This window comes from Phoenix dactylifera, chromosome 10, assembly GCF_051530095.1.
Source record: "Phoenix dactylifera cultivar Ajwa chromosome 10, Ajwa_hap1_PhDact_Kaust_v1.1, whole genome shotgun sequence".
In the NCBI taxonomy this organism is placed as follows: Eukaryota; Viridiplantae; Streptophyta; class Magnoliopsida; order Arecales; family Arecaceae; genus Phoenix; species Phoenix dactylifera.
The window spans coordinates 31,551,060-31,563,280 of NC_143199.1; the positions used below are offsets into that span (position 1 = coordinate 31,551,060).

The following is a 12,221-nucleotide window of genomic DNA, read 5'->3' on the forward strand; positions in this document are numbered from 1 at the left end:
ATCTATTTTTTCCTTTATTTTCTCCTCCCAATTATCTTTAGATGCGTTAAATAAACATATTCTTAGTTGCTTGCTTCTTCTCTCATCGGTTACCTGGCTTTTTTTAATTTTGAATTGGCATCTTTTCGCTAGTTCTCTCTACCTCTTCATCTTCCGTACTAGTTAGAATCATGAATATTTATATTTTTAGATACTTCAAAGAAGAAATGATAGTCACAATGAAGCAACCTAATTGTTGCACCAAAGCTTATCTTTAACCAATCACAATCACCATGTCATTTTAAATTAGATGAGATGACAATCATTTGTCGAAGATATTGCTTCTCTATCATGCACACATCCATTGTTAGTTATTGGACTAGCGGTAACTAGTAGAATAGAGATAGAATCACTAGATTATATAGCCATACTCAAAAGTTGCCACTATACTAAAATAAATTACCATGTGATACACTTAAATTTCGAATAATACCTGTCGCAAAGATTTCGAAGTATTTTTTTTTTTTTTCGTTGATTGCACTTTCTTTTTTTTCTTTTCCTACGAATTAAAGGAGTCTCAAGTTACTTGGATAACTACACTAATAAAAGGGAAAAGGCTTGACTTTTTTGCCACCCCAAATATACTAGAAAATAAAACTCATTTCTAGATCAAATCACTCTCATGATACTTGTTACCTTTTGATTTATTTAAGATGCACAGGATACCACAAACAGGATAGACTTTTAGGCCCTATTTGGCATGGTTGGTTTTTGGAGAATTAGAAAGTATTTATGAAAAAAAGTTAAAAAATATTTTTATGGTTTTGAAATGTTTGATAAATTTTGAATTAATTTATATGGCTTCTCTAAAAGTTGAAAAAAATCTGTAAACAAAATTTTAATTTAGAATTTTTGGATAAAAACTTTATTTGAAATATATCGAAAAGGTTGCATTTTTTTTAAATTAATGAATAAATAATTTACCAGTTTGGAAGGCTGTATAATAACATAATAACCGATTTTGATAGTAAGAATAGATAGCCAGTTTTGTTTTTAAAAAAAAGTACTATATAATATTCTTTATCGTCATTTGGAAGTAAGACGCAATGAATCTAAAAAGGGGTTTTAGAACGGGGAGGGGGAAGGAGGCTAAGGGCGCGGGGGGGGTTCGACGGTGCGTGGATTCTGCCTCCCCTCTAGACCTCGATTCCACCTCCAAGCTCCTCTCCGCTCTGGATTTTATCGAGAGCAGCGGCGCCGCTGAGGTTTTCCTCGTCCTCTCCTCCTTTTTCTTCGTCCGATTTCGTCAGGTTTTTTGGAGTTTTATTTCTGCGAACTATGTTTCTCTCCGGGAGCTTGAGCGATTGATTGCTTTCTTTATATAGCTGTAGTATTTATCTGTTATTTTATCTTATGTGAACTGGGTTTCTTGGTGGTGTTTGCTGTTGCCAATTTCGCCTGCACTTGTTGATCTGGTCACATCTGAAAAATAAAAATTAGAACTGTTGTTTTATATTCTACTAGAAAAGGTTATTTTCTTGATCTTTTCCTGATCAGATTTTAGGTTTAACTTTTTTTTTTGCTTTTTTTTAAAAAAAAAATTACTATTGCAGGAACTCAGCTTTTGCCTTAGTTAATCTGGTCACATCTAAAAATAAAACTTAGAACTGCTATTCGATGTTTTGTTATAAAAGGTTGCTTGCTCGATCTTTTTCTTGATTAGATTTTAGGGTTTTCTTGGTTATCGAATACGGTTGCCAGAGCTATGCTGTTAATCTGTTTTGAGGCTGAGGGCTGATTAATTTGATCTTTCCAATCACGCAGAGGATGGACTCCATGGACACCAATTTGGTGTCAGAAGTCCCGGAGACCACAGATAGACTGATGATAGTCCGGCCGGTTGATGGGTCATCGGGGCCCTCAACAAGGGGAGTAAATATCGTGGAAAGGTTCAACACAATCCATTCTGATCAAAGGATAGCTCCCGCAACAACAAAACATGCCCCCTGTCCGAGGGGTTCAGGTCTTGTCGATGTGCCTGGCAGTACTACTGTGCGAGATAATGCTGAACACCTGTTTACAGAAGCAAGATTAGGACAATTGAGCTCCAAGATCAATGAAACTAGGCCTTCCCCTCAGGTCCAAGCCTCAAGGGTTGAATTCGAAGAAAACGTGGCTTGTAATTACAGTAGTCATGGTGCAAAAGCAGTCGAGTTGGGTTCAAGAAACCCTTTTCCCCCTTCCCATCCAAGTAGGCATAGGGATTCAAGGAAGGATGGCAAACGACTGTTTGTTGAGAGTGAGAATGGTGGATGTTCTGGATTATCTATTGGAAGGCAGCAGAATGGTGTTGGGTTCTCTTGGAAATTGCCTGTTAGTACTAGCAAAGAAGAGAGGTGTAGAGAAAATGGGAAGGGGACTCATCTTAGCAGTGATTTGCAAGTGGGAACTGATAAAATCCCATCAAAATCATCACAGCTTGCTGGATGTCAGAGGAATGCGGTGCAGAGGAGGCCAATACGTAATGGTTATAGCTCATCACATGATATGACAAAGAGTGATGCCCCATCTGAGGTTGATGACCGAAATGTCATGAATTCACTTCATGGCACGGCATATTCTTTGCTTCCTGGAATCAGCAATCAAGTTAGCGTGAAAGGAAGAGATGTGCACGATGCATCACAATTCAAAACCAGCCAATCGCTTCAAAGATGGTCACAGTTTGGTGATGATTCTCCTAGGAATACTGGACGCAGAAAGCTGGTGCATAATGGTTGCATCTCTGCAAGTAACGTAGCAAAGGGTAAGGCTGTTGCTAAAAATGATGATGATGGAAATATGGTGTCTAATGAACTTTTTGATGGGGTCTCACCACGTCAAGTACACATTGTTAGTCCTGATTCTGAAGGCGGCTGTGCTGATAAAAGGAAAGGGAAAGTTATATTGGATAATAATGTGGCACCAAATATGCAAGAAAAAGAAGCTAAACCTCAAGCGGGCAGGTTTTCTTCAATTCTAAATTGGCTTCTAATGCTTATTAATGATACTGCTGCATTTTAATGATGTTTTAAATTCCTTCGACAAAATATGCTATGCATTGCTCGCATAGTAATATAATTCTATCTTTTAGAAATAATTGAACTTTGATATCCTTAAGTTGTACATGGTTGATACTAGCGTATTTCATTAATGACAATGCCTGTTTTTGATATTCATAAGTCTTTTGATGGCTGAAAAATGTTGGCGATCATTTTTCTGAATATTTTGATACTTGGTTTCAACTAGTCCATTGCGATCCTTGATATACAATGACTGTGCAGGGCTTGTTCAATGGGAGGGAATGGGGTGACTGTTATTGCAGATTTTGGTGATGATACTCTCAGATCTCCCAAACGAATAGGTTGGAGAACAAGACTGGTTCATATAGAAGAAGCGTCTATAAGTTCTTTTGGTGAGGGCTCCAGTGCTTCCAAGAGGGAAGACACTAGTATCTTACCTGGTCAGAACCACGAAATTGCAACTGTTGATGGAGACTTCATAAATCTTTTACATGACAGTCCTGAAATAGTCTCGATGCATCATGGGTCCACTCCAAATCCGCTCTCTATAACTTCTGAGTTAGAATCAGAAACTGGAACACACTATAGGCGACGCAAGAGGATCAAAGGAAAAAGGAAATGTGGCTTGGTTCATTCTCATTTTGGTGAATGCTCCAGTACAACTTTGGAGGATTCAGAAATCTTGTATATCCAATCCTCTAGGCAAACGTCAAATACAAAATCAACAAGAGCTCATAATTCTCAGGTCCATGACACATTTGTGCAACCAGTTATAGAAGTTGATGAGCCGAACTCCCCAGAAGTAAGATATAGCAAACCTCAAGGTGAAAGTTGCGGAGTTTTTGATGATTCTAGTGCAAGAAATAGGCAGGTAGAATCAGATGAGATATTAGCTCGCCAGCTCCAAGAGCAGTTTTATCATGAGTTACAAGAATTTGGAGATTTAGAGGAGGTTATTTCCTGTTCTTTTTTTGTCCTTGTTGTTGAATACTGTTTTCATTCATTCATATATCTTTCAAGTTATATTTAATATGTTTCTTTCCTTATATGTATGCATGTATCTATGCTCGAGAAGAAAGCCAGTTTCTGATATAATGCTCTTGTTGTTCCAACATTTAATAGATAGATGCAACTATAGCATGGTCGTTACAACAGGAGGAGGATGCTCAAAATGCTGCCTCTATTGGAAGGCAGGGTCAACCTCTTTCTGTAAGTAGGTCTAACCGTGCTAGCTATGAATACAGATGACTATCAAAGTTTGTGTTTGGCAATTTTTTTTCCAGTTTATTCAGCTGAAATGTGTAAACTTTGATATACTGGACTTTACTGACTGGTATATATCACATAGTTCTTGGTGTAATGGAAGCTTGAATCTTGCTTTGTCTGAACAAAGTAAGTTTGTAACAAACTTTAATCTATATACTGAACCCATTATGTTCATAGGGTATGCAAAATTTAAGAGGTTTCTGTAACCAAAACAGCATAAACAACTTAATATTGCATGGACTTCTAGATTTCTCCATCCTTGTTAGACTGTTACCATGGCATGCATCTGTGACCATCAGCTATTAAGAATCACAAAAATTCTGAATGTTTCTATTATTTAAGCGATGCTTGACATGCTAAATTGACCTTGTCTTTTATAATTATGTGATGAAACTTCAGTACTCTCAGTTTTCTCATGCAATGTTCACCCAGCTGATGAATGATTTCAGGCACCGCTCTGCATGTCAATGGTGGAATTTGTATTGCCTAATTTGCTGGACCTAAGAAAAGCAGTTTTAAAGAAATGATTATCTACATATAGCACACTTACTAGTACTTATCTTGCAAAAAATTCAGTATAATGAGCAAAGAATAAAAGGTTACTTCAATAAATTAATCAATGCAGTGGTAGAACATTCATTGAACTGACTATATCACTGTAAGCAACAAATAAGCCTTTGGATATTGACTGCATTGTTTTTAAGATGCTTGAGTACAAATAAGTTGTATGCATCTGGGAATCCCAAATTGTTGATACCTCAGTATGATAATGAGATGCAATAATCCAATGGTATAGTTAGGGATTGGGTATGAGTGTCCTGTGTTCAAGTTCTGTCTTCACCCTGATAAAAGTGGGTGGGTCTCTGCATCTACCACGATAAAAGTAAGAAAAGATCTGAGAAAGAGATGCACGCTACAGTTCTCAATTTGCAAAATTTTAGTCTATATTGGACATCCATTGAAATTGTGAGAAGATGAGAGAGTAAGCTTAAAGAAATTCCGCTAAGGACCTCTTTACATTCTGAGATAAAAAAATGTAGAGAATCATGGATTACCTTGCCAAATTATGAATTTGGGATAACTGCTGAGGCTATAAAAATAATCAAAATTACCCAGGCTACACTTTAATCACTTTACAAGTGCTGCCTGAACTAATAAAGCAATGATGTAACCCATCTTTCATATCACATTAACACAGGGATCATATGGGCACTCTCAGGGGACACTTAAGTCACCTTTTTGGATTTTTTAAAAAGAGATTTCTCTATGCCTTTTGGGAATTAGTCCTTCAAATCTTTTTGTTTTAAATTTTAAGTGTTTTCCTGCTAAAAATTTTCTGCGTGTATGCATTGGGGAGTCAGCCACATTGCCGAGATAATTCTACATTTCTACTTAAAGGTCTGCAAATGACTTGACAAGGACAAAGATGCAAAACTGTCATCACTGTCAACTTTTAGTCCTTGAAAATAAACATTTACTATAAATTATATGTAAGGCAAGTTAGAGAGTGAACAAAATTTTTCTTCTTTAGGTTATCTCTGGTGGTAATATTATTACCATAATTTTCCTTTCGTTTTTGTTTGCGAAGTGATTTATTATGTGCAACTCATGCAACCAAGGGAGAACTCTTCATGACAAGCCAATTCCCATTTTCCATATGAGAACTTATGACTTTTCAAGGTCCATATCAACCATTTATTCTGAAAATGCCAAGGTGGTAGTAAGTATATTATTTCTGAACTCTCAACCACTATCATCTTTGCATTTTTTCCCTTAGGCAGTATTTTCTGTTTGACTAATCTCTCCTTAGATCCGTTATTTCCAGTAGTAGTGGTATTTTCTCACCCCTATTTTCCATAGGTGAAGGAATATGTAACTTGTCGCTCTTCTTCTCCTCTCCTTATTTTTTTAACATTTGTTTACATTAAAACGTTACATTTGTAGTTCTTCTTCTTCTTCTTCTTCAGAGGGAAACATCAATTGCAGATTTATATGCACAGAACCCGCGTGCACTATTCCGAAATGTTTCTGCTCAATCAACAAATCTTGCTCGAGTTCCAGCATCAACTAGAGTGGCCCAGTTGAGGAGAAACTTTAATGGTCCTGAAATGGATCTTGAGATGGTAATGCTTTGTATATTTGTGTCTGACACAATATTTGAAACTTTTACTATGCTACTTGTGGAAATTCTATTTTGAAATTTTCATTGTATTTCCAGAGAATGATATCTGAATTGAGGAGAAGCTTCACCAGTGCTGAAATGGATTTTGAGACGGTAACTTGTTCTATTTTTATTACGAATGCAGCATTTTTCAGTGATTTTCATCACTATGTTGTGTACTCAATGTCCATCATCTTCCTCTAAGATAATTTTCCTTGTACACCTTGACACAGAACTGTTTTATGAACAATGGTTTGATGCTTTCTATGCTAATATCCCATTAGCAACATGTTTAATATTGAACTTCAAATATTACATGTAATGTTGTGACCATTAGGTTAACAAAAGTTTAACTCTAATCCAACGATAAAGTAAGCTATTGTTCAGTCTTCTCACTGCCAAAACTGTAAAGTGCTATGCAAAATTTCTTGATGAAGTTTGGTTAATTTTAAACTTTCATTCTAATCATCCATATTAGTGTAGTTATGAAACACCGATCTCATGTAAGAAAGAATTTCCATCCTTTTTTATTTGTAATGACTCTCCAGTTAGAGTGGTAGCCCTCCCACTATGAAATGATTGAGAGTAAACTTTCTTAAAATTTTATTAGAAACTTTTACATTATAGCAAGGGGATTTTGATGTGTAAGCCAGAATCATGTGCAAATAGACTTTGAGAGGGAATTATTGCTTTAAAATCATCGCGTTAATTCTAGTAATTACACAGTTTTGTGTAGAAAGGATCGAAACTTCTCTTTCATTCATCTGTTATTCTTACCATCATTCTCAAGTTAGAGGGGACAAAATGTCTTAGATTTTGTTAATTCATTGTTTAAAGTTCAAAAAACTTATGTTCCTCCGTAGCCTCACTCTGAGATCTTGTCTATTTACTTGTCAATAGTGCACTTGCTCTTTTCACTCATATTTATATTCTAAATTGTTCATTGGTCATTGGTTTTGGTAGATATTTGTTATACATGTCATGGTTATATCCGTGACAATATTTTATTTTATGTTCTTGTCATCCCCTTTTGTTGTGTCCAGAGGCTTAACTTCTTGGAAGCATTAGAAGCAGCATTTGAAGACAGTCATGACATGGAAGATGATTTTCCCCCCATTCTCCATCATTTTGATGAGTAAGCAATTTTTTTTTGTTGAATTTTTTTAATCAGACGTGTTAAGGGCTTACTTTACGAGCCACATTACTGCAGCTTTCAATTTAAATTATGTATCCCAAGTATAACTTCTGTTTGAGACATTGAACCACTGTGGCATTTTCTTTTGACTAACCATGTGTAAAGTCTGAGTTTACTTGCCTTGTTTTTTGAAAGTCTCTTTTGCTTCTTTTATTTTAGATCCTTATTTTGCTGTATATGACTACCCATTTACCTTGATAATGGTTGAAATGGTGGGATTGTGGGAAACAGTGGGTATGACCACATACGTGACATTGGTTGGAGAATGCTCTATCAAGAAAAGATGGAAAATTCGTTGGTAGCAAACATGGCCAGGAATATAGGCTGTAGTACTTGGTGTGTGGAGCTGTAAATTATTGATAAGAAAAGGAGGTATTAGATTTGTCAATGATGGTTTTATCTGAAAATATTTGATTTACTGATTGAATTTTACCATGCAATTGTCGGAAGAGATGTAAAATATTTAGTTCCAATTTTCCATCTATTTTTCCTAATGTTTATAGGACCACAATGAGATTTGATGCTTATTAGATGATCTCTAATGTACATCAGTTGATTCTGTTAATACTCGGAATGGTCTGTCATATACTCTGGAGTACGACGATTTCATATCCTCTTGTTATTGTCTGATTGCAAATGTTGATGGTAGCATTAACACTGAACTCTCTATTCAAAAATAATTGGAATTTCTTATTGAAGTTCCATAGAGAGGAAATTTAAGAAATATGTATCCCTTGGTTTCAAGGTTTTAGGTATCAGTTTTAATAGCCATACCAGCACCCAGCTGGTACAGTGCTGGTTTAGTATAGTTTTTGGTTCCCACTGTCCCACACTCAGTACAAGGGCATACCAGGTATCTGTTCCATACCATTGTGATATCTCCTTGTTGGTAGGGGCTATTTGGTTCCTTGCAATTAGAAATCCATTAAAATAGAAGTTGCATACAAGTGGAATTGCGGCAATTGTAGTTGCATGCAATTGAACTTGGCAAATTGCGAAATTTTTAACGGTCGGACGCCTGTTTTGAACAAAACAGGGACTCGGCTGCGGCCTCCGCCTCCTGCCCTCCACTGGCCTCTGACGCCCTCCCTCCCTCTCTCTCCCTTCTCTCTCTCTTTTCCTCTCTCCTGTTTGCCCTCTCCCCTGTCTTCTTTATTGTGTCGGTACAGGCCCTGGCACGGCATGGTGCGAGCCTATACCGACTCATGCCGCCGGGCAACTGGTCTGGTGTCCAGTACCGGCAAAGCAAACCATAGGTGGGAGGGTCGTCAAAATTGTCGATTGGTAGGGCGTTGGTGATAGGGAGGCTTGGAGGCCGGAGCATGGGCCTTGTGAGGGTCGTCGAAGTCGTTTACCAGAGCATGGAAAATAGATCAAGAGAGGAAAGATAGAGGTGAGGGAGGGGGTGTGAGGTCACCTAGAGCGTTCGAGGAGAGATAAGTGCACGTGATTTTTTTTATAGGAGAGCGCGTAAGATCATTGAGCCGGGCGAAGCGAGCTGCATGACTGGACTAGCAGCATCTGATCCTGCAGTCAGTTTGGTTGCAGGATGAGTTGTTGCATCTGGGCCCATTCCAGCAACTCAAGTTGCTGCGTGCCAGTTAAATGCATTGGTCGAAACAGTCTTAGTATGTCTAGTCACTGCAACTGGGCCTACTGATGGCCTGGATGCGAGGAATCGTTGATCGGATTACTGAGGAGAAATTGGAGTACATAGGGTTTTGGCAATAATGGGGAGGCAAGGAGGACTTGTGAGGGCTGCCAGAGTCATTGATTATAGCACTAAAAAGAGATTAAGAGAGGAAAGGTAGAGGCGAGGGAGGGGGTGCGAGGTCATTGAGAGTGTTCAAGGAGAGATGAGCACTTTTTTTTTTGATAGGAGAACACATGAGGAGTCGGGCACAGCGGGCCGCATGACTGGACTAGCAGCACCTTGTCCTGTAGCCAATTTGGTTGCAGGATGAGTTGTTGAATCTGGGCCTGTTCTAGCAGCTCAAGTTGCCATGGCCCAGTTAAATGCACTGGTCCAAACAGTCTTGGTATGTCTAGTTACTGCAACTGAGCCTGCATACAGGCCAGACGCCAGGAAACGAACAGGCCTGAACTGTGCATACATGCAGGGAAACAAACAGGCCTGTAATGTGCACATGGTATGTTAGCAATATAGGCTAGTTAGATGATAGGAATCTCAGATATGGAGGTACTAATCAAGACATGCTGATAACTAGCTGCCAAATTGGAAGAGCGCTCTAAGTCCATCTACTTTAGGATTTGTAATCCAATGCCTTTTTTTTAAAAAAAAAATAAATAAAAATAAACTATGTTAAGCATAAGGCTTCCTGTGCCCAATTGTTTTGGAAAATGCACAATACCATGATGGAGGAAGGTGTAAATGTAACCTTTTGAAAAAGAATTTTGGTAAGATACCATGTCTGGTCTTAAAAAGTAAAGATTGAGGGAAGAGTGGACGAACAAATATCTGGGGATTGCTACTGATCAATCAGTTAAGTAAAAATAAATAAAGGAGAAAAACATGTACTGAAAAAGTGCAACACCAATGTGTTATAAACTCCTGATATCGTGTACTGATTTTGTTGCTGGTGGAAGGTTATCTAAAAAAAATATCAGGCAAGGGATACCTTTGACCATATATCTCTTGTTTCATTTAGTTTGATTTCTTGTGGCTTCATGCTGACATCAAAAACTCCTTAAAAATTTTAGTCGCATCACCAAACCCAAAATGATCTGGGTAATCGTTGCAATTTGTCCGATTCCACATATTCCAATAGGCTTGCAATAACCAAATGCTTAATATTATTTCCCTGCTGGTTCACAAATTCATCCGTGAGGGAGATTGGGCTTCATCCTTTCAAGTTTATCTGTGGTTAGTCTTTTTTTAAGTATCAGTTCATCTTCAGGTTGAACTTTCAACTAGACATGCGTCTCCTACACCTATGCTTACCTATTTTTTTATCATCTCAAAAGAATTTATATTAATGTCCATGGTGATTATATTATCTTACTACATCACCAAACATTTCTATTCTCATTGTCGTTTTTGAAGGGAAAAAATATTCCTTTTGAGCATTTCTCTTCTCAGTTTTAGGGGGACCAATTGATGGCTTAATTTCTTATCTAAGAAAATCTGATTATTCATATCACTTGAAGGAAACATTGGATTTTTTTAGGGGAGAACGACAAGTTGTTCTGCCATTAGTATTACCCTAAACAAAATTCTAATTTGCAAAGGTGTGCTAACACCATACAATCACTTTTATGTGATCCTTCTGTGCTATTATCACTCTAGTGTAACAGTATAAATAAAATTACAAAAAGCCTTTGCATTTCTCCCTCATAAAATTGTCTAAATTTGTGGTCGGGAGAACTCTACATTCTCAATCTACTTTTGGTTCTCTCTAATTTTTTTTTCATGATTGGGTTTCTTGCACCCTAGGTGGCTTTCCTATATATGATGTCTAGACAATTTACAATAAACACAGGTGTAATTTGTTGATGACAGAAAATCCTGATTTCATTCCGATGTTTCAAGTTGTTTTGAGTAGTCACTAGCAAAACCTGGGCATCAGTTAAGCATTGCATTTTTTTCCTCCAAATTCCAGGGATGACTTTGAGATGCTGTTTGCCGTTGATGATAACAGCCATCAACATGCTGGTGCTTCTGAGAGCCAGATTGATAGCTTGCCACAGTCAGTAATACAGGTCCAAATTTTCTTTGTTCTTGTAGGCAGAAGCCTTTGGAACTATAAGTTTGGGCGTCTGCCTTAACCTCTGATTTTGTATGTCATTTTACCTTTCTTGCCTCAGAGTGATAGCATCAAAGAAGCATGTGCTATCTGTCTCGAGGTCCCCTCCACTGGAGATGTCATTCGCCATTTACCATGCTTACATAAATTCCACAAAGAAGTACATACTCTTATCATGCTTATTCATTAACAAAATCATGTATATGATAAAACGTGTTTGTTAAATAACTGATGCATCTCTTATACTGACAGTGCATTGACACATGGCTCAAGAGGAGAACCTTATGCCCAATATGCAAGTGTGGCATTACTTTGGCTGCAGACACATGACTGCCTTGTTTTGTTCAGTCAAAGAAAGCTTCTTGGAACGAGGTGATCCACCAGTTTTATCATCTTAAACTTGAGCTGGGTTCAGCCTTTAGATCTGTGGCGAGGGAAGTGCATCTGTTGGTTTTTCCTAAAAGTTAAAACTGGTGTGACTCAAAACATTTGAGCTAGGGCTAGAGAAGTCATCTGTTAAAAACCTGTACAATTTTGTTCTTATTTTGTGAGACTCGGCACCCATTGGCAGAAAGCAACCTTTAGGCCATCTAGTCTTAGTTTTGAATGTGTTGAAGTCTTTTGTGGGCATTTTGTCATGGATCTGACCTTTGGTGCTGATAATGTTTCTATGTTTCATGCTGATATAATAGCTCAATTTAGTTTCAAGCTTAATGACTGATCATAGCAGGTGGTCATAAAATGAATAATTTGAGCACTTGCTTCTCATTTTAGAGATGCCTTTGATCACCTTGGTT

The 12,221-nt window shown here is 37.6% G+C and overlaps 1 protein-coding gene across 3 annotated transcripts; it reads left to right on the plus strand.

Moving 5' to 3' along the window:
• Nucleotides 1-1,061: 1,061 nt before the first annotated feature.
• LOC103706984 (uncharacterized) lies at nucleotides 1,062-12,138 on the plus strand. 3 transcript variants are annotated; one of them, XM_008791293.5, is made up of 10 exons: nucleotides 1,062-1,244; nucleotides 1,804-2,981; nucleotides 3,300-3,990; nucleotides 4,161-4,247; nucleotides 6,272-6,427; nucleotides 6,523-6,579; nucleotides 7,509-7,600; nucleotides 11,281-11,380; nucleotides 11,486-11,584; nucleotides 11,677-12,138. In XM_008791293.5, the coding sequence occupies exons 1-10, from the start codon at nucleotides 1,086-1,088 to the stop codon at nucleotides 11,752-11,754; spliced, it is 2,697 nt and encodes an 898-aa protein (XP_008789515.2). In that variant the 5' UTR covers nucleotides 1,062-1,085; the 3' UTR covers nucleotides 11,755-12,138. The 3 variants fall into 3 exon arrangements, with proteins under 3 accessions (XP_008789515.2, XP_088562153.1, XP_088562152.1); XM_088706026.2 differs by lacking the exon at nucleotides 4,161-4,247 and having other exon boundaries at nucleotides 1,084-1,244; XM_088706027.2 differs by lacking the exons at nucleotides 11,281-11,380; nucleotides 11,486-11,584.
• Nucleotides 12,139-12,221: the final 83 nt, after the last annotated feature.